This window comes from Hoplias malabaricus, chromosome 2 (assembly GCF_029633855.1).
Source record: "Hoplias malabaricus isolate fHopMal1 chromosome 2, fHopMal1.hap1, whole genome shotgun sequence".
Taxonomy (NCBI): domain Eukaryota; kingdom Metazoa; phylum Chordata; class Actinopteri; order Characiformes; family Erythrinidae; genus Hoplias; species Hoplias malabaricus.
In genome coordinates this window covers 15,609,854-15,633,626 of record NC_089801.1, presented here as the reverse complement: position 1 = coordinate 15,633,626, position 23,773 = coordinate 15,609,854, and the positions used below count along the sequence as shown (strand labels likewise).

The window sequence follows — 23,773 nt, the reverse complement described above, 5'->3', positions numbered from 1 at the left end:
TTGTGTTTGGGGGAGTCCTAGCTAATAGTTAGGACTGGTAGTGACTTAATCGTGGGTGTATATATATATATAGACTTCTAAAATTTGGATGTTTTACTTAACCCTAATTTTATTATCTACCTGTTGTTATCTTCTATAAAACTATATGCTATCAACCATTACTTTCAGCACCTCCTTGATTCTACACTTATTGTCCATTCTCTCAGTTTCACTGACAATATAGGAGCACTTCATAGTTCTACAAGTACTACGTTGCTCTGTGTAGTATGTTTGCCTCCTTTCACCCAGTTCTTCACTGGGCAGGGTCCACACACAGCAGCTATGATTTAAGTGGTGGATAATTCTCAGCGAGAATGATTGGATCAGACACAGCAGTGCTGCTGCCATTTTTAAACACATCAGTGTCACTGCTGGACTGAGAATACTCCACCAACGAAATGTATCCAGCCAGTCCTTTGGGCAGATCCTATGTACACTAATGAAGGACTTAAGAGGATGACAAACACAGTTAAGCATCCATTTTAAGAAAGCAATACTTACAAATTTTCCTTTAATTATTGAATTAAATATTCAAAATTCAAGGTGTAATCATAAACTTATGATAAAAAAAAAAACACTCATACATTTAACCTCCAATAGTATGATATCTTATCTCATCACACAATGGATACAAAGACAGACAAGGTGTTTCAGAATAATAGTCATGTTTACTATGACACTAATCCAGACGGCAGGTAAAAAGGCCATTACTGAACCACAAAAATGAAAGAAAAAAAGGGCACAAAAGAAAAAAAAAATGCATTCCCATCTGTCTTAAATAATTCAAAGTTCACTTTCCACAAACTCATTTTTTACGGGATTTACTCGTAGCCCGATCTACATCCAGCCACACTTTCTCCTTTAGAGACAATCAGGCAAAATGTACAGACATTGCCAGGTCTGACTCTGCTGTGATATATATTTCATCAATCCATTATACAATAGGTATGAGTAGATTCCTTTGCAAAGATTGCTTCCCACATTCACTGCTTTGTCATAGAAGATTTACAACTGCAAGAGAAGGCATTCATAAAGATTCTCCAAGAGGTAACTGCTGCATTAAGAGCAAGAGCTTGATCTGATTTTTATTTGACTGGACAAATCATTTCACTCCCCATTAGCTTCCACAAAATGCCTAGTGACCCGCAGGCATTGCCCTCCTTTTCTTTTTCTTCTTAAAATGAAGTTGGTATATATATATATATATATATATATAAATAATATTTATTTTTATTTTAATGGCTGCAGTTAGCAGTCTGTGGTGACAGTCTGCACAATTTTGCTGCAGTTAAAGGGGCAACCTCAGCAAAAGCTAATGTTACTAATAATGGATAAACTCTAGAAGGAGCTGGCCAGCACTGTGCCAGTGACAACATCCTAACTGGTCCCCAGTAGCTGTCCTTATATGTCAGCCAGTTCAGCAATTTTAGGGGATCTTTTTTTCCAGTGTCTGCCCTCTAACGATCAGGAGAATCAGGGGTAAAACAAAAGGGGTCCGGAACAGGCATTTGGTAACACAACAGCATGATTACTGATCCATCACATGAGGAACATTTTTTTTTTTCGTTCTGAGAACAGCTCCCAAAAGTACAACAGCAAGTAACATCATTCCAGAAAAAGACACATCCAAATCAGTCAGTGATTTTGCTAGCTTATCAAATTCAAATTGTTCATCTGTTTTTATCTTTGATTTATTCTTCTGTCGTACCGACATTCAAATTTCAATACTGCTGAAATTGTAAAAAGACATAAATAAAAACAGACTATAATACAGGTTGCTGTATAAGATACAAAAAGAAAAAAATAAAAATGCTATGCTTTATTTTGAAATGATCATTGCCAGAGAGAAAGAGAAAAAACTTTTTTTTTACCTTTTTTTTTTTTTTTTTGGACACCAGGACAACAGCACATATACCCCTGAGATTAAAAAAAGAAATCCTTGTACGTATGCGAGATCAGTTGTTCTACTCGACACACCGCGCTCGTCGAAAGCTCGAAGGCACAAAAAGAACTGAGGTCACGATGACCTCAGGGCTCCAACGCTGCACAGCCATCAGCCCTGTCCCAGTCTGACCAACACTTCCCTCAGCATACGTTTGACTCCAAAGCGCCATTAGCCACTATTTGGCCACTAAGTGTCAATGGGGTACATACATTTGCTGAAGACAAGGGGTGTTATGGACTCCAATTTATATCAATGTTTATTTAATGATTAATAATATATTACTATTTAGCCAGTGTGGTTCACCATGTTTGGTTTTACCATTGTCTTTTATAAAAGTATACATCCCACCCCACTGCAAATTTAACCCAGTTTAAACCCGGTTGTTCGTGTAAGAGATCTTTTGGTGGAAAGATTTTACCAAATATGTTTAAAAATGACACCTCCAGCTAGTTCTGCATAGAACAATCGGATGTAAACAGGATCTTCCCATGAGGAGAAGTGCAGGAACTCTGAAAGACTGAGACAGGGCCAGGGGAAAAGACACAGGAATTAAAAAAAAAAAAACAAGATTGGGGGCATCTGAACACATTGGTTGTAGGATCAAGGCAGTGATTCAAGGTTGAGGGCAAGTATTCACAATTTGTCTAAGAACGAGGAGTGCTGATCTAGGATAAAATCAAATGTTAAACGCTACGGACACGTTTAGCCGCATACGTGAATTTGAATCAAAGGGTCTGGGCCTAAAAAAATAAAATACAATTGGTGCATTTCACATCTCAATTTTTAGGCTGTTTTCCAGGTTGCCACTGGCGTGCATCTCACATTTTACACAGTGGAGTTTGGGCTAACAGTTGAGTTTTACTAATACTTTGTTTTTTCCTTCGGGACTCTTTTTCACACGTACACAATTATATTTACATAAAATGCACCAACTATAGGCATCAAGCCCAGACTAATCTATGTTTGAAAAAGTAGCATTACCTGTTTCTTTTACAGCCCTCCTCTTCTGGGTCACTTGGTGAATAAAAGCCCTGGATTTAAGGCCAATTGATGGATAAATTATCAAGTAAAGAAACGGAACGGATTAAACCTGGATGCAGGACCAGAACTCACACAGATATTTGATATATAGCATAGTTTTTTTCTGTGATATATCCTCCATTTTCTTTTGTTATTGTTCTAATTCAACATATATTTATACATATATATTTATATATATATTTCTGAACAACGAGTATTATATTAAAACAAGGCTTTTTTTCCAAACGTTGTTATGCACAATATATAAATGTATCTTACAAGAATATACAAGTTTTTAAATCACAATGATCATTACAGGTACATCCAAGCATTCAACGCAATACCTTTGGCTTGAAGGTTAGTTGATGTATGAACATTATTTTAAAAGAAAAAAAAAAAGTGTATACTTACTATTATTTGTGATGAAATTTCAAGTTTCATTTTCTATCATTTCACACCATTTTTCTTTAAAAAACAAAACAAAAAAAGACCTGTAACCCCATGTTGTGTGACACTGAAATCTGAATATTAACGCAGGTAATACAAGAAAAGGAAACAAGTAAACTGGGTAATATTTCAAGTTTGTCATTCCAAATGTGCAAGTCAATATTGAGGGAAAAAAATGCTACAACTCGTACACCAAGCCACAACCACTGACCTCTTCCAGATCAGTTTTTATTTAACAAAAAAAGGGCTTGAAAAGTGGCAGGACAAATGAATTTGATCCTCTTTGTTTTTTCTCTCCCTTCTTCCTGCTGTTTTCCCAGCAAGGAAAAAACTGAACACAGAGGTGAGGAAATCCATTTGTGGAGGGCTGTAGGGAGGAATAAAAGAGCACAATGTGCAACTCTTCTCTTTCAGTGCCTCTTCCTCCCCGTCTCACTCTCCCACTCTCTCTCCCTGTAGTTTGTCCCAGTTGCTCGGCCTCTCTCACTCGCTGTCCGTCTCCAGCTCTGTGTCGGACCACTCCACTGGCTGCAGGCGGCCTGTCTGCTGTGCATACTCGATCACGGCTTTGTAGCAGAAATAATACTGGTCCCACGTCTGGATGCTGAAGGCACGTTGTGTGCGCATACGTCTCACTGTCTGCTTCACATCCACTGTGCCAATGTCTTCCAGCCGCGAGAGGCAGATATCCAACGTGCAGAATGTACCTGAGAGTGAAAGGAGAGATTGCAGAATGTAAAAACAATAACTTGAGGCTGATTTTTACTTCTGTGTTGAATACAGAGTCAATGAAGTGTTTACACTGTAGCCTGTTCAAGTGGCATAGGCTGTTGTAAGTGTTTACACGTGTACGTTCCTGTGTCTACATTGCTTTGTTATTACAGCCAGGAGACAACCAAATACAATTCAGGCACTTTTTTTTCCAACCTGGGTCCCCACTCCTCATAGTGAATTTTCTCCCTGAACTACCACAAGTTTATACATTCTGTGACATCTAAATTGAGATGACTTGCCATCTGTGTCAAAGACAATCTCTCCTCAGTTTGATCCATGTTCTCCCGACTCCAGAGAACTTATTTGTTACACTCTGCATTGCCATGAGGTGCATGTTAGGCTAAGGCATAAGGTACAGCACAGGGTACGTACATGGCTATACTGTACCTACACTGTAGTTATGGCACAAATCTGTCTTTATGATCTACCTGAAGTCCATACTTTCAATCATGTACTAATATGTCATTACATTTCATGCCATCAATATTTTCCAATAATATTTCCATAATAAATTTAATATTACTGCAGGTTTAAAAAAGTGCAGTCAGCTCAGAAAAGGATTCTCTTCTGTTGTTTCTAACACTTTGACTTTGATGTCAATAAGCTTTTATAATTGATAAAAAAAATTACAAGCATAAAAAGGGGTGGAGAAAAATACAAGTTACTTTGGCAGACAATTTGCATAAAAATGATTATCAGATTACTTAAACTGATTATGTTATTATTCTGATAATTGCCAGCATTTTAATCATTTTGAATCGTACAGAAACGTTATAGTTTCTTAATGTACATTGCAAATCAGAATTCACATATCAGTGCATCCCTGCCATTTCTGGAGCAGTCACACAATGGAGTGCAAGAAACTTGGCCAGTAGATTCAATGCAGAACATTTTCATGCAAGAGTGTATCTTGAAGAGAAGCATCTATAAATTCATTATCCTTAAAATGATGCACAAATGCTATATTACCTATAGTCTTGCTACTTCAACCATTTTCAGAAACCGTTTTACCATTTACTGACTGCAGGAGAATATTCAGGTTTTGAAATGCAGCTGTGTAAAGTAGAACCGTCGTGTTCTAGTGTACAGACCTCCTAAATCAAACAAAGACTTCATTCAGGAATTTTCTGATTTTTTCTGATTCTTACCTAGTAAACAAGATCCAAATGGGAATTTTTATTGACTGCTACATTGACTGCTTTAATTTGACTTGGTCCGATATTGGTCCTTCACATGTGTAAGGTCATACTTTGGAACTTGTTTTGTCTTTTGGTTCCTCAGTGAGCAATTCAGAAATGGTAGATATACAGGAGCTTCTCAGTACATTAGAATATGATCAAAAAGTTAAACCCATTATATAGATTCATTACAAAACAGAGTGATCTATTTCAACAGTTTATTTCTTTTAATGTTGATGATTATGGCTTACAGTCAATGAAAACCCAAAAGTCATTATCTTGGAAAATTAGAATATTATATAAGACCAATTTGGATACAGCAGGTGTGTCAATGACTGCCTTTTGGACATCTGTCAAGTATGCAGTCTTCTCCGTGATTGTGTAGCCTACTGAATCTGACTAAGGGACCATTTTAAAGGCTTAGGAAACGTTTGCAGGTGTTTTGTGTTGATTATTCAAGTTTTATGAGATATGAAATGCTTGAAATAAATCACTCTGTTTGTAATTAATCTATATATGAGTTTCACCTTTTGAACTGAATTATTGAAATAAATTAACTTTTTGAAGATATTGAAATTTATTGAGATGCACCTGTATTTTGGTCGGATCATAGATCGGTCCTGCTTGATGTTTAATTCCATGCTTTTCTCATACGAGTAATCTGCCTGTATACTGTACATGCTCCATCACACCACATACAGCCAGTCAGATTTCAGCATCCTCCTCTTGGCAGTAGTACTGATGAGCCGACTGATCTGTTTAATTCCACTAGCATTGGTATTATCAATCAAATTACTCCACTTAAAATCAGAGAATTTAAAGTAAATCTCAGCCATGGTTCAACAGTGATACTTGTGCACTCAGATAGCAATATATGAATGCAGAATGGAAATGGAAGAAAGATAAACTTCAAATTTCCTATCAATTTCTTGGTGGTAATGTGGTAAAAGCAGCTAGAAGAAAATACTTTGTTGATATTATTGTAAAAACATTCACTCCGTCCTAAAGTTCTTTTTAATGCAATAAATACGGTACTGCACCCTGTCGCTTCATCCACTCTTCAAATAAATTCTTGTCAGATCTTATATAATTCTACATGAGACCAACCATTTGTTTCCTGGATGCTTTCCCCACATTGCTTCTTAGGGCCATGCTGTCGCCAGTTGGTCCAAGTTTACTGTCCATAATAAACAGCAGTCTCACTAATGGTGTCATGCCTTCTTGTTCTAAACATGCAGTTGTTTAGCCATTTTAAAAATGCCTGGCCTATATCCATCAGTTCCTGATCAGATCAATCTCTAAACTAACTTTTGTGGCAAAAGTCTTGGAGAAGGTTGTCTTTTATCAACTTTAATTTTTTTTTTAACACAAACATAATATCCAAGACACATTTCAGTCAGGTTTTACGGCAAATCACAGCACTGAGTCCAAGTACTAAATTACTTACTTTTAGCTGTTGATTCTGAAAAGCATGTTGTTATAATTCTTTTAGACCCAAGTGCAGCTTTTGACACAGTTGATCAAACCATCCTGTTGGATTGCTTTTTGTGTGGTTTTGGCATCCAGGATGTTGCACTGAAGTGATTTGCCTCTTACTTGTAAAATCAAACCTTTTCTGTCAAGATGGGTCAGTTTCCCTCTTCTTCTTCTGTGCCTATTACTTGTGGTGAACTTCAGAGCTCTATACTGGGACCTATCCTCTTTTCTTTGTACATTGGGTCAATTTTTCAAAAATATAATATGTCGTATTATGGTTACGCGGATGACACACAGTTTCATCTTCCACTGAAACCAAGAGGAAACAGTTCTCTACACTTCATGTTGGATTGCTTGAGAGACGTTGAGTGCTGGATGTCTAAGAACTTTCTCAAATTAAACCAAGACAAAACATGTAATAATTTTTGGAAATCCGGACTCGGCCAGAACTATAGCTAATTAACTGGGGTATCTGTCATCCAATGTACAGAGCCAAGTAAAAAAAAACAACTTATTTTTGTCCCTGTTCTTACATTTGAAAAGCACATAAACACTATTGTGAGAGGTAGTTTCTTTCAACTCTGACATATAACTACACTTAAGAACATTTTGTATAAGACCTGGAAACAGTTACTAATGCTTTTATTTTCACGACTGCAGCTGCAAGAGTTTTGACCAGTACTAAGAAAAGGATGAGAATTACCCGTGTTGACATCATTGCACTAGCTATCAGTGAAACACAGTTGAATTCAACATGTTAATGATTGTTTTCTGTAGCTGCCCCAAAACTTTGGAACAGTCTCCCACTTTTCATAAAGCAATCTCTCACAAGAGACATTTGTAAGTTCATTTATTTTTTTTCCTCTGAGCCTTTTTAGATTATTTCAGTCATCTGTTATGCCTTGGTTCATGTTGTCTTGCCATCAGTAGCTCTTCCACATTGTTTTATTGTTAGACCTTTTTTTAATGTATGTTTTTGCAATTTTATCAGTTTTTGCTTTGTTAGTTGGTTTCATTGTGCAGCTCTTAGGCCGACACTCATCTATTAAATGTGCTACAGAAAATAAAGATGACATGACTTCAACAATTCTTCTGACATGTTTGGTAATAAGGGTTTTTTTACATCTATTTTTTGGCAGTAATGGTTTTATTTTTTTACATTTCTGGGACCTTTTAACATTATAGGAACATTCCTGAGAGTATCTGATGCCATTAACTTCAAGAACAGGAAAGGTGAGATTCTAGTTTTGGATGATTACTTTTGAATCATGAAAACTACTCCAACTAAATGTATTGGATGCATCTCTACCTAGAAAATGCAGTTCTACTGCTCCTCAGCCCATCTAGTCAACGCAAGGCACTGGGAGAGACCCTAGTCTCTCCTAGTCATGTGCAACTTCTCCAGTCCCATTTCTCTTTCCTGGTTTTCAAACTGTGTTCAATCAATTTAATGTCTGTGACTGTGTCAATATTTTTTCCCCCACATCCTTTAGTCATACCATTTGCCATATCAACCCTCACACACACACAAAAAAGAAAACTAGGTAGGTAACAATCAATGCTAGAATAACTGATCACACACTAAAGATGAAGTACAGAAAGCAGCAAATGCATGTCAACATCTGTGTTAATCTGAGCCTACCTGTTCTTCCGATTCCAGCACTGCAATGAACCACTACTGGAGGGCCGCCTGGTTGTCCGTTCCAATCAGGATACAGCGTTCGTAATGCAAACTCCTGTCTCTGTTTCACCTGCGCCCGGAAATCTAACATGGCTGAAGCAGATTTTGGAACCCCAAAATCCGGCCAACTTACATACAGGTAATGAGACACCTCTCTACATTCACCAGTCTGTGTGTAATAAAAAAAAAAAAAAATAAAAAAAAACCAGATGTTTTTCTCACAGTGCATATATACACCATGTGCATTCATGTCATTCACACCACAATTCTCAGGCTTCAGCAAATTGATAAAGGTTCCCACAAAAAGAAGAACTATGCCTAAAAGATTTCAGTTCCTCTGCTGACATGATTTACTGAGAAGTCTGACAACATATATATATATATATATATATGGATAGCTAGGTTCAGTTCAGATTTACTACACCTTAAAGAAAATAAAGCTGAAATTTCACACAAATACATAGCAGCCAATCCCACATAAATAAACATTACATTTGTTCGGTCTTTATGTTGCAATAACATAAAACTACAGTGCTACCATCAATCTTTGTTGAGCTTTGTGTAATTTTAGTACATTTTAATTTATTTTTTGCACACTATCAAACTATCAAACTAAAAGCATGTTAGTCCAAAAAAAGAGAAACATGAGCAAGGCAGTACAGGCTTTTCTTTAACATGCCCTGGATATAATGACCCAATTCAGGAAGCTTGAATTCTAGCTATTGGTATTATAGTAAAATGATGTCAGACTGAGGTTAAGAACAAGTAAAACTAGATAAACATAACGCAGAAAGAAAATTATATCCACCTGACTATTAATCAGCTCCAGATGTGAAAGTTTAAAATCCTGAAAAGTTTCTATGTGGACATTTCTCACAAGGAAGTACCCATACTCTTCTGTGCGGCCTTTTTCCAAAGGCCAGTACTGACCACACTTCACCCGTCCTCGCTCCACAACTCTGAGAGAAGGAAAGAAATTTAATATTTTATAAAGAGCAATTATAAATATTATTTTTGTATTAAAGTGAATTAATTTTAGTAATAAATTATGCTAATTTGGTAAGAATCACAAGTAATAGAAACAACATCAATGTATAGCAATTCAGTCCCGAGTTTTTGGTATTTTATAAGCATTGACCTGACCTCCATGAGTTTTGAAAACATTTAATATTTGTGCTGACGCATAACATTTCTTTTTTAAAAAGGGGCAGTTCCCTTAATCAGTCTCAATATGAAGAAACAAGATGAACTAAATTCTTCCAAACTGATTCCATGGGTAAGAATCCTTAAAATAATGATAAAGCAAATCAAAAATATGTAAAAACAAGACAGAAAGAATAGGAAGAAGACAGAGGGTGCTTCATTGGTATTTACCTTGTCGTCATGACTATGATTAATACCATTTGCTCCCACACCATTCTCCAGAAATCGCCAAATGTTTTTGGCAAAGGCCCTAAAATCACATGCGTTTTATCTGTGAGCTGCATTAATAAAACAAAGCAGACTAACACTGAAAGTGCAACCACATCCCTTTTATCTCCCTCTCTCTCATATCCTTACTTTCTGCAGTAGAGATATATTAAAAGTAATTAAAAAAAAAGTAATATTTGAATAAATAACATTTGACACAAATAAAAAACAGATATGGAAATTATTAAATAATGCTAAAAGCACATTCATGAACCCACAGATGTATTTACAATTATTTATATATAATTAAATCCCAGATGAAATACTAAAACATTTCTCACCCTGAGTAGCGATATAAGCATTAGTCATCTTGTAGCCATCCATGAAACTTGCATTAATGTAGTCAGAGGTCTGCCAGATTAAAAAATAAATAAATAAACTCCTTCAGAAAACTAATATAACAACAAGAACTATTTTAAGCAACAGAGTTTAACAACTCTTTGCACGCTAGGGGATTACATTCTGGAAAAATGCTATCAGCAGTTCCTCAGAAAATAATTTTTCTGAGAAAATGCTGTTATTTTAAGTCTTGTTTCTGAGAAACATAATCAGGAAAGAAAACATGAATTTCTCAGGCTCAAATGGCACAATCTGGACCATCTCCATTAACAGAGGCCTAGGGATTTTTTTTAAGTAAAAACATCATAACAGGGTTGAATTCCTTCTTAATTTCAGTACTCATTTTCACTGTACTAAAACATATTACAAAGAAATTTCATTTGAGGGATGTATTATATTACAATCTAAAAAGTATGCATTGGTGATATTAGGCAAAAGGTTTGCATGTGAACCTGACCTCATCATCCTCATCGCTGAGTGGGCAAAGTCGGACACGGGATTCATCCAAACAAAGAACATCACTGTAGCGATTTTTTATTTGGTTAGCTGGTTTCCTGTTGGAAAACGCACAATAAATTTATAAATGAGGGGAGAAATTATTCTTCTAATGATCTTTATCAGTAGATCCTCCACTTCCCTCTCCAGTGTATGAAGCATTCCTCCAAGTTACAACTGCCTATTTTTCAACCCCTCAAATTACATTTTAGTCAGGGTCATATTGTATGGACATCCCTTTTGTTAAACAGTACCTGATTAAAGTTATATAAATAACCTAAAGCGTGAACAAGGAAACTACTATGAATCAAAAAAGGAAGGAACTGGCCTGCAGTTAGGAGTGTAAAAATGCATGTAAAAGTGCATCAAAGTGCATTAACCTAAGAGTGGTAATTCAGCTCCATGGCAGTCGTTATATATTGGTTGAAGTACGATTAAGGGTGCAATGTCAAGCATGGCCTTATCAGCACTGGTATAGCTAAACGAACTTCACTGAGCGCAACAAAAACATATAGGGCAGTATCAAATACAAATCTGACTAAACCTTTCCACACATGGTTAAATGGTTGGTTGATGTATAATCAAATTTTTGAGGGAGAATTTGTGGGAGAAAAAACAACACCTGGTTTTGTTGGTACTTAAGCCTTCTTGTTAATATGAAACACAATGTATACATAACATACAATATCTTTCCATAATTCTGCCTATAAAATTATTTGGCTTAGTAACCCAAGGTGCCCCTGCAAATATGTCTAATATAATATACAGTCAACTATTCTGTGCCTGTTTTGATATTTACTGTGAAGTTTTAAGGTTACTTTTTGTATAATTGTTTACATTTGCTGTTTATACAACTTTGTGTGGTAGATTTACATGCTACATTTTTATTATATTATTATTTTTACAAAATCAGAATCTTTTAAATTTACAAAAGCAAATGTTTACACATTTTTTTAATGTTACATTTGTAGTAAAATAAAACTTAACATAACTATGTAATACTATTGATATATATTAAATATATTTAATTTATTACAATTAATACTAGTATATCATTGATTTTGTTTCAATAGTGTGTTCTTGAAATTCTTGAAAGTATTTTTCAGTGTTTTTTCATATCGCCAAGAATATAGTTATCACCAAAATACCCTGAAATATTGTGATATTATTTTAGGGCCATATCACCCACCCCTACTAACAATATTAATTTTACTCATGATTAAGTAACATCCAGCAACTCACTTGGAGTAGTCAAAAGTTCCAGCAGGCGGTTCTTTGCGGATCTCCTCATACTCCTGGTAGATGCCCTTCTTTTTCTTGCGTTTGATATGCTGCACTAGTTCCTGCACTGTCATGCCCCCTGACTCTGCAACATGTATAGACATCACTGATGCCTCTCCACTCATTCCTGGCAGCCAGCTCATGTCCTGGATGGGGCTGCGGGACAATGGGGTCGGCCTAGAAGATTTTTGAGGCAGGGGTGGGACTCCATCTTCTGCTTCCTCTCCGAGAAAATCACCATCCTGTTGGCTATCATGGGCACCGTTGCCATCATGCCTGCAGTTATCAATAGGTGTACCTCCTTTTGTCACAGAGTTGATCACAGTTTCTGAGGTGTGTTTTTGGTGTAGGGGTGTATCTGGGGGTGTTTCTGACTGTGGAGGAGGCTGGCGACCACGGCCATTTATGATGTTGGCGTTAGAGCCTGTGACCACCCCAGTCCCCAACGCTGAGCCGTTCCAGTGAGCATGCCTGTTGTTCTGCAGGTTGGCATTGCCATCGTCCAGGTGAGAGCAGTTGGAGTTAATTCCGTCACCGAGGAGAGTGGCACCCATTGAGTTGGAAGTGATGGGGTTACTGTTGGCAGTTTGATTTTGTTCCAGCGAGTAGGAACGCAGTAGGCTGCCCAAACAGTCTGCAGTGGCATAGGGCGAATTTGTGGGGTTGTTGGGGCTGGAGTTGACACATGACTGGATCCATGCAATGTGGCTATACTGTGATGAGCCTCCCAGGTGTTCTGGGAGGGAGGTTACTGGGATGTGATTGGCCAGTTCATGCGCTTTTACAGTACATACCTGAGTGAAAAGAAAACAACCCATACCACAACTATAAAATCTCATTCATTTATTCTTTGTCTGCAACTGATTATCCGGGGTGTGGGGGGTGTTGCATAAGTGTTCAAACCCTTATATTTTTAGATGTGTCATATTTTTAGAATTGTTCAAAATGATGTCAAATAGTAGCCAGTACACACCTGCCATCAATTACAATGACTATCTTTAACCCCAAATTTTGTTCGGTTCTAGTACAATTTTTCTGACATTCACTGACATTTTTCTGACATTCACTGACATTTTTCTGACATTCACTTTTTTCTGACATTCACATTGCATTTTACAGTAAAAGCTATGGTCCACACAGAGCTTAAAAAGCATCAAAGGGATATCACTCTTGAAATGTATCAGTGAAGAGAAGGCACAAAACTGTAGATGTAAATATTATGGTATTAGATATTCCATGGAACACAATGAAGAAATCTGTCATGGTCTTATGAGACCAAGTTTGAAATTTTTGACCACAATTCTAAAAGGTATTTTTAGTGCATCAGAAAAATAGAATTATAGAATATAGAATTATATTTTGGGGCTGTTTGACTTCAGCTGGAACAGGGACTTTATTCATGGTGGAAGGTACAGTTTAAAATATCAGTTAATTCTGGCACAAAATCTTGTGATCTCAGCAAAGAACCTGAAAATTACAAGCAATTTAACCTTTCAGCATGACAATGACCCAAAGCATGACAATAATACCTCCACATAGTTTTAAAGTGCATATTCTCAAGGTAAAATATTACTCCAGTAAAAGTTGAAGTCCTCATTGTGTTTACCTTCAAATGTACTCAAGTATCGAAAGTAAAAGTACCATGGTGTATTATGGCTCTAATGTCCTATTATAATTTTTGTAACAAGACTCATGCTTAACACATTGTAGGGGAAAAGTGTCACTCTTGGTTCGCCAGATTTTTAATATCATTAATCAGTCTGACATGGATGAACACAGCAGGAATGGCCAAAGATTAAATACAATGAATGATTTTAAATCATCTATTACATACACCCAAGTTGCTGACCACCAAACCAACAGAGGTTACTGAGTATTAAGCCCAATATATACTTCTGTGTTAAACCTATGCCGTAGGCAGCATGGCCTGATTTTCACCTCTCCAGAAATATAACTCGTCACGTCTACACAGACCATTACGACTTTGTTTGGACAAATGTAATTCAAATTGCTCAAGTCAAGATTTACAGAAATATTAACTCCTCTACACTACACTCCCTAAATAGTGCACTCTAAAGATTTGTAAAACTTATACCACTACATTGTGTACTACATAGGGTTGAAGAGCAACACAGACACCAATGCACAAGCCTAAACCTTCACAATGGCACAGGACACTTGTGCAGGCTATGGCACAGGTTCTACAATGATTTTACACAAAAGCATAAATTGGCATTTAGTATGTTTTCTACACCAGAACATGAGATTTTTACATGAGAACACATCAAACTCCTCACAGACAGTCACCCAGCGTGGGACATGAATCCACAATTTCCAGGTCCACCATGCCACCCTCTTATTATTTTACATTTTACAAATTACATATAAATAAAAAAAAAATGAACATACCCTCTCTCTGAGTTTCTCTCGCACAAAAAGACGTAGTACAGCAAATGGTGCTCGGAACCAGAGCGGCGACGAAACAATGAACACACATTTTAACCGGGCAGGAAAAGCACCCTAATTCACATGAAGAAATGACATACAATGAAATAAAAATTGACATAAGATGTAAGGACAGCTTAACTTACTCATCAAATGCATTTGGTTTTCAGTTCTTTGTTCACAAAAAAACACTTACTTTGAGGAGGTTTAAAATCTTTACGCAGAGCTCGTAGTCAAAGTTGGCATAAGTGGAGTTTGTCATGTCATAGATGAATATAAGACCATCTCTCTGAGTCTGAATGCTTTAGTCACACAGGAAAAACAGTGAAGTAAAGTCAAGACAGGCATGTCAACAGGTTCCAAACTAAAATTATGAAATTATAGTCAACTGTAACCAACATGTAAATATCAAGTCAAAAACCAAGCATAGTCTTCTGACTGCACACACAGTAAATGTAGAATGACAGTTAAAATGTGAAATAAATGTCATGTTAGATGGACACTTACTTTTACTGATTTCAAGACAAATGAGTATCTGCTGAACTTCATTATTGCTCCAAAGTGATGTGTGTGTCTTACCTCTCTATGGCCTTGTCCAGCTGATATATAATGGCCTGAAGAACAGCTTTATGGGTAGTAACGTCGGGCCGGTGGAGGCGAGCAGTGAAGAGTGCCAAGGCTGCACCCTTTGCATCACGCCCTGGCTACATGCATCCAAACACACAAAATATAAAATATTAAACAAAAATGCAGTCAAACGAATTAGAAATGCCATCTACAGGGAATGCAAAAGCATGGAACATTTATTAGAGTTAAGTACTAAACCACAGTCGTTTAAATTATTTATGGTCACTGGCAAAATCATATAATCACAAAATGGAAACATCTTCCATTCATAACGGGCAACACCAAATTTAATTACTGCTATTCATTCAAACTCAGATACAAGTTCTGAATCCTATTTTCAAAAGTAACTGGGACTTCAGTTAAATATCATCCATGTTAATATTTAGCAAGATTCCCTGTGAAACATACTCTATGAAGGCAAAATCAAAACTATAAATTGAGGCTAATAAATGATCATAATTTAATACCACAATATTTAGTAATGTGGACAGTATCTCCAAAAGAGGGCGGTATTTAAAAATTAAGATGTGTGGTGTGTCAAATTTCTGTTCTGTGTCTTTACAATGTCAGAATTGAGTTATATGCATGTAAGAGAGCCAAGGGGAGAGGGCACTGCGGGATCTCGCTGACTGATGTAACAGTCTGAAAATGGGTGGGGAGGAAAACACAAGCCCAGTAGCCCACCGCGGTTGTAAGTTTAGCACTGAGAGAGGAATAAAGCTGAAAAGAGAAAAATACTCCAAAGACCCTTCACTCAACTTTGTGCTCAATGGTATGAGGCTTTATCTATAAATATGTGTATTTTGAGCTGGAATTCACTGGAAAATCATCTACTGTGGTGTGCTAAACCACAAGTGCCTGTTAGCTGGCCAGCTATGCTTCTAAACAGTGTAGAACCATCTTATTTTGATTATTTTCTAAATATTACATTCCTCCAGCATCAGTTGCTCTCTCAGAAACAGGTGTTTATCATCAACAAGTGTCGGTGTGCTCTGTCAAGCTGTGCTGAAACCCTTCACTCATGCAGCCTGACAGTGCACCTCCCAGTAATACTGTGATCATATTTAATATTTTTAGACAATGTGGAAAAATGTGGATACAGCGCATCCCTACACACACACATTTATATATATCTTTTGATATTGACTCACCAGAACCGTAAATTTGCCACTCAACAATTCAGTCCTCAGAGGTTCTTCATTAGGGTTAATATTGTAGATACCTTCCTTTATCCTAGTATTCTGAAGACATCAGTTCTATATATTAATTATTAAGATTATATACAGACACAAAGTTTAATTTCATGCAAAACCAGATGTCAAAATAACAAAAAGAGGGGCTGTTTACATCAGTGAAATCAACTGACTACCAAATTGACTACCAAGACATAAAAAGGCTTTTTATTATTAAAAGAAAAAAGAAAAAAAATTATGCACAATTAAAGAACAAACTGACATTTTTGTTTAAAATTGCAATAAATCCTCTACAGAAAACAATCTGCAGGTGGATAACACTTTAAATAAGACTACGCTTATAAAGGTTCATAAATGGTTTTTAAAATCTGTTTATTACATGGTTATTTATTAAGTTGTAAACTCCTTACAAGTCATTAATAATCATTTGTAACACAGAGATAAAAAGTGAAAGTCACCTCTTTTCAACTAATACTGAAAGTGTCAGATCTTACTGAAAAGGTTGGGGTTAAAGAATATGCTTTAGGATGTGAATTTAGTCACTTCATATGTTAAGGAACACATCAAATTAAAACCAATGTTTAAAAAGACATTATATCCTTGGTTAAGTGGTTAAACTTGGTTGTTAAATTGTTGAAGCTGACAGTGTTATTGTTGACTCATGGAGATAAACCTAAGATCTTGCACAATACTGATCTTACTTGAACAGTATAAATGGATGTGGGTTCACTATTTATCAAACAGCCTGTCACTGTTGCACTTTCTGTCTGTGATAAATGATTATTGACTTTTAATGCACTTACAACCTAAACAATAACTATTAATACACAGATTTTAAACCATTTATAAACCTTTATAAGTGTAGTCTTATTCTAAAGTGGTACCCTTTAATGCACAATTAGTTTAATTGCATATTGGGAAGAATACAAAATGAGGCCTGTACAAATGTTGCAGCACATTAGATGTTTAAATCTTTTCAATAGGTTTAATAAACAGAATTTTGTCTTAAATGTGCAGAAAAACTAGGCAGTTTGTCACCTTGCCCTATGTATAGTTCTTGTATAAATTCTTTGCATATTTACAAATTTAAAAAATCATTAAGACCTTTAAGCTACAAAGGTAAAAAATGTTATTATAAGCACAGCCATAATGACTGTAGCACAAGTGACTGCAGAGTATACCTTGTAAGCCTGGAAGAGGTCTATGGCTCTAGGGACGTCAAACTTTCGTGCCATGAGGAACTTGACTGCAGTGATTTGACTGACAAGGGCGGCATTCTGTGACTGTTCTCTACACCTCACCTCAGTCAGAAACTCCTCCACTGCCTGAGAAATAGAAATACAAAAAATATATGCTGAATTCATTCATCTACAAATCAATCACAACATACTGCCACTATAGGAAAAGACTTGGATCTCTGTTTTTGTCGTGTTTAAATCCACTGGATATGCAAAACAAACATACAAACTACTTACTCCTCATTCTACAGTTACCTTATCTTAGGATATCATCGTTGTACAATCAAAAACATGTATCTCCAAAATAGCAACTTTACAGGAGAAGGAAAAAAAAGGTTTAGATTTCAAACGAATGAAAGTGAATGTAAAAAGATTTTATTCCACTGTTTTCTGGGGCATGTCTATTGGTCCATTCATCATTAAATTTATACACGGTGAAGGACAGCTGCTGTATTCAAATGACGCAGTAAACTCAAAATTGATAAAAATGGAGATACATGTTTTTTATTGGACAGCGACAATATCTAATTTTGCCAAAACTATTGCCTAACACTGGCCCTGGAGTCTTCTTATTTTAATGATATTCCTGCTCTCACTAAATCAGACCCAACAAGCCCATCCTAAGAAGCGGGGGTGTTAAAAGTCAGCCTTGGACTGCTAACTGATTGCATCAAAAAGTGCTGTGATTCAAATAAGTGAAGATACTATGCAAATGCTCATACTTTCATTCCTTTGCCATGCAGTGCAGCTTTTGTTTCTTCATTGCTTTGCCTTTATTTAACTATATTCTAAAGTAAAATCATTCTAATATTTGATTAGTTAGAAAATGTAGGCTATACCATAAAATATTGCTTTATTCCTGCTCCATAGGTGGGTAACAACGGTTTTTTATTTTCATATTATTTAAGGTGGGATGTCTCCAAATGTAGAAGATGGTTAACTGAAAAGTGCTATATATTAAACAACTTGAGTTACAAATGACTTTCTGTGGTAATTCAAAAAGTGAGTAAAAATACAGACAAACTTCAGTCATGGACAAACAACAGTCTATTTTTCCCCCTCAAACTTAAACTTCCAACTTAAAAGACACAACGCTTCTGAACATAAACAGACCAGAGAGAACAGCGTTTCCCCACCATTGTATATGTTTGCTTTAAATATCAGTTATACATTATCACCAAGATGGCATAATCATCATCATCACAAAGAGAACATCAACAACTCGGGATGTCCCGATTCGATCTGAAAGACACAACATTACTGTTTTACTGATCAGTATTGGCTTTATTGGGTTTGATCTTAAGTCAGAACCTCCATTGCCTCTAGGCGGCAAGCTCACACTCTGTCCTCTTCCTGTAGCACGCTTTGAAAATGTTGTTGTGATCTGACTCTGCTAGCCACGGTAACGGACACACTTCTTTCTGGCTGTTCTGCACAAACACACATTCCCACGAGTCAGATTCAGAGCTGGAGCATGAGGGGCAGGACTAGAGTCACCAATCATAAGACTGTTGAGACCATGATTTGTTTGAGACTCTGCTCTCCCTCAGCCAGAGTTGGGGCAGATACTCCATGGCTCCTAAACAGAGAATGCTCAGAGAATTCTCATTGGTCATCACATTTATTAAGCCAATCAGCAGCCAGAGTTAGCTGTCCATCATTAATGCTGCTGCCAATGGTGTAACAATCCGGCCTACAGGGGTTTGTTGTGCAACTGCGCTGAGAGAAACAGGTCAGTGCTGAAAAAATATGTAACTTATTATAGCACTATGTCTTGAAGAATCTACATTTCATTTCTCCCTCAAAACATGTGGTGACAATAAAGCTAACTGCCTTTTAGAATCAAAGGAATTCTTTATACATAAACAGATGATTTCATATAAGATTAAAAACAATGTTCAATTATTTATAAGAGCTGTTTGTGAAGACATCATTGTTTAATTTGTTATCAAAAAAGAAAATAAGCAACTTGGTTGAAGGCAATTTCTTTCTTGATGCAAGTTATTCAGTGTCAAGCAGATACACTGGGCTGAGTTTAATAACTATAATGTACTTTAAGTGTGCACGGTGTAACAGTACTACCTAGGAATATCTAAGTATCGGATCAGGACTTTGCATCGACAGATATTCAATATTAAAAACTCTGATCAGAGGCAAAAAAAAACTTGATTGGGACATCCCTATCATCAACCACACACATACACACTTTGAAACAGTTAGAAACATTACAGTGATAATCCTTGATGATTTGCATTGTATAAGCTCAGTCTGAAGTCAAGAAGCAATTTGTATGGATATTGTTGCAAAAGAGGAGATCCTCTCCAAATAAAAATACAAATAACAGAAATGGCAACTGAAATTTGTAGGTATACACATGTAACCTTGTTTCTACCCACACTGCCTATTTTGTCAACTTCACTCAACATATAGGTGCACTTTGTAGTTATGTTGCTCTGCATGTATTGTTAGCCCTCTATTACCCTGTGTGGGGTCAGGATCCCCACACAGCATCATTCTCAGTGCTGCATTGACACTGATGTAGCGCTGCTGTGTTGTTGTGTGTTGCGCTGGTATGAGTGGGTCAGACATAAGTGTCAATGTTGGAGTGTGAATAGTCCACAAAACAAAAATACCCAGCTAATAGAGTCCACTGATGAAAGACTAGAGGATGATAAACACAAACTGTGCAGTAACGGATGCCCTACTGTCTCTGATTTTATATCTACATTACCATGGACCAGCGAGCGGAGTGGTTGGTGTTACAGTCCAGCCACACTCTTACCTGCGAAATGCAAACTAACACACCACTATATCAGTGTCACTGCAATGCTGAGAATGATCCATCAGCCAAATAATACCTGCTCTCTAGAGGTGTCACTGCAGTGCTGAGAATGATCCATCAGCCAAATAATACCTGTTCTGTAGAGGTCCTGACCATTGAAGAATAGGATGAAAAGCTGGCCAAAAATGTATACAAAGCAACAACTGCAAAATGCTCCTATATAGTGAGTGGAGCGGATAAAACGGACATTGCATGTAAACACAAGGAAGCAATTTTAATGTCATAGCTTATCAGTGTATATAGCAACTGCTACAATTTGAGTACTGCCAAAACTGCATATTTTCAAGCACTGCTCTCAACTTGACTAAACTTAAAATTCTGACGAGGAGAAAGTTCCAGTGTTAAGATATTTTAAGCCAAACTGCGCCTTGCATGGTTTTTACTGGCCTTAAGGAAACGATTTGTCATTTAGTGAAAACGTTAAGAAAGCAATCCTTTCCACTGCGAGACGAAAATGGAACAGACATGTAGAAGTGATACTTTATTTGCTACAGCTATGTTTCCACACATGGTTTAGTGAATATTATAAAGGAGAACTGAACAGGAGCTTGTGGATAACGTTAATGTGTCTTAAACACAGAGCATTTAGAAGTAAGATAAGAAACTATGTTATAGAGCTATAATAGTACACAACTGGAAAGCAAACAAGCGGATATTGGGAGGACTTATTTTACTGTTTTAGACTCTCTGTATACAGGTTTTTCGCAGAGGTGCTATAGCTAACTGTGCTCGCTGCAGACGGCCGTGCAGTTATTTCCTATCGCTACTCGTGACAAGACTGGCAGTAATTCTGAACGTAAGCGAATTACATTTAAACACAACGGACGCTAATTCTAGAGTCCACAGACATTTCTAGGTGTGTTATTTTTCCGGGACAGCAGTTAGCGAGTTAGCGGTTTAGAAAACTCTGTGGGCCGCGAATTCAACATTAACTGCTCCGTCCGCGGGAAACACGGCTCGTTTTCGGCTCTGTCAATTACAGCAACGGGTTAAAACGCGCATAAATCGCGTACAGAGAAAGAGCGAAGCATCAGGAATGAAAAGAAAGAGAAGAAAACGTGAGGGTATCTTACCACCTCTTCTTGAGTTGTCAGGGCTTCCGCCATCTTGAAGCCTGAGCAACGTCTGCGGGCGCGCGCCCGCGGCCCTCGTGAACGCGCCGCGGCTTCGAGAGCGAGAGCGCGCTGCAGACGGGGACGCGCACTGCAGACTGCTGCTCTAAACTCCCAATAACGAGAGATGAAGAGAATAAAATTGATTATCACATTACATTGGCGCCTGTCGCGTGGTGGGAACAGTGAGTTTGAAGCTGATGTACTGAAAACGTTAAAAATGGCAGCGTATGGAACATGCAAACTATTAGGCAGGTGATAATGTGCCTGTTGTTGATATACAATAATTTAAACATCGCTGGTCAATAGTTGACTTGGTTTGCTGATTTTCTAATTGAACACAGTGAACATCAGTGAACACATTATCTACAGATAATAGTAATTTTTTAGCAGTTTCTATGCTGAGGTTAACACAATTTATTTCAAACTTAATGACGGCACATACGTGGATGAAAAATGAATTTCCCCTTACTTTTATGCAAAAAAAGAAAAATTAAAAAGCAGTTAAATCCATGGGTGAGAATTTGGAAAATTTAGAACCTTAAAACTGTGTTCAGGAGGTTCAGATGTACACATTAAGACAGACATGATCTTACTTCATACATCAGAACTAAATCTGTCAACTTCTTGGGCAGGGTATATGAAGAAACAGAACTTCATATACTGCCTTAAATGAGGGACATTTGATTTTATACGGGTCAAAGAGACTTGGAAAAGGTTAGTGTAAATTAATTATGGCTGTTTGTGAAACGGGAGACACCGTTGGCCGGTTAGCTCAGTTGGTTAGAGCGTGGTGCTAATAACGCCAAGGTCGCGGGTTCGATCCCCGTACGGGCCACAATAACGTTTTCTTTATCCAAACTTCAACTTGTTTTGCGCTGCATTTATCGTGAATTACGTTTTGCTCTGTACGAAGTGCTGATTGATTCTACATTCACTTTAATTTGTATTCGCTCGGCTCACCATAGAGAAACATTTCTGTAATTACAGGCTGTAATCAAGCTGTTGCTCTCATTTCTTTTCCCACATTCACCCTGTTCTTCAATCGTCACGACCCCCACAGATCCACCACAGAGCAGAATGGATCAGACACAGCAGTACTGCTGCAGATTTTAAAACCCTCAGTGTCACAGCTGGACTGAGACTTGCTCACCAATGGTACCAAGCCAACAGCTTTTTTTTGGACGACGAACACAAAATGTCCAGGAACCGATGAGCTACTGTTCTTGATTTTATATCTACAAGGTGAACCATCAAGGCGTGTCCTGTAGAGTGGACAGTGAGTGGAAATGTTTAAAAACTCCAGCAGCACTGCTGTATTATCTTTCTAACATGTCAACTGTGTATGGAAGCAAATGTCTCATCAGACTTTGAAATATACCACCTTTGTATTTGTAGCACTGAATTTATATTCACAGGGCCATTACAAAAAAAATCCACAGTAAAATTCCTTCATCTTCAGGACATCAATAGTCTGTTATATTGTGTCTTTAGTGAGACTTTCAGATTTTTGAGACACTTTGAAAATAAAGAGATAATATCCGCGGAAGGAAGCTAAACGTGTAGTTTTTCCACGGTGTGGATGTTGGGTTCGTATTTCGCCATCAAGCGGCGACAGAATGCAACTACTGCAGCATTTAAGGTGAAAGAGAAAATCCAGATGAATCGATTGCTCGTCCTTGGTGTCCCGGATGTGTATCAGATTTTTTTGTAACTCGTATTTTTGTGTCTGAATTACGTACCGAATTTGAACAACTTCGAAATATATTGTTAGAATTTTTTTGAGCTTGATTTTTTTTTTATGAAAATTTATTAACCTTGAATAATAACAGTGAAAACGTGTTCTTGAAAATTCACGAGTTCTATTCAAGAGCAAATATATTCAGAGATGGAAATCTGAAGACTTAAACTCAAAAGCAGCAAAACTAAGAAGCATGATTTCAGTGCAAAAAAAATGTAGTGCTACAAATTCAAAGGTGGTTATATTTCAAAGTCTGATGAGACAGATTTGCTTCTATAACAGTGGTTCTGAATACTGAAGAACACGGTGAAAGATTACTTACAAAATAAGCAGAGCAACAGAGGGACTACAGTCCGTAACTGTAGAACTACAAACTTTACCGCTTTGTCAATTTTATTGACTCTGCTTACCAATGAGTGTAGAAATATCA

At 37.0% G+C, this 23,773-nt stretch overlaps 1 protein-coding gene across 1 annotated transcript; it reads right to left on the bottom strand.

Moving 5' to 3' along the window:
- Positions 1–3,733: 3,733 nt before the first annotated feature.
- Positions 3,734–21,683, bottom strand: ptpn9b (protein tyrosine phosphatase non-receptor type 9b). Its single transcript, XM_066649286.1, has 13 exons — positions 21,564–21,683; positions 17,592–17,735; positions 16,369–16,458; positions 15,170–15,294; positions 14,787–14,892; positions 14,555–14,665; positions 12,107–12,939; positions 10,827–10,923; positions 10,312–10,381; positions 9,935–10,013; positions 9,369–9,519; positions 8,522–8,729; positions 3,734–4,158 (listed from the first exon to the last, which is right to left on the bottom strand). The coding sequence occupies exons 1-13, from the start codon at positions 21,594–21,596 to the stop codon at positions 3,935–3,937; spliced, it is 2,271 nt and encodes a 756-aa protein (XP_066505383.1). The 5' UTR covers positions 21,597–21,683; the 3' UTR covers positions 3,734–3,934.
- Positions 21,684–23,773: the final 2,090 nt, after the last annotated feature.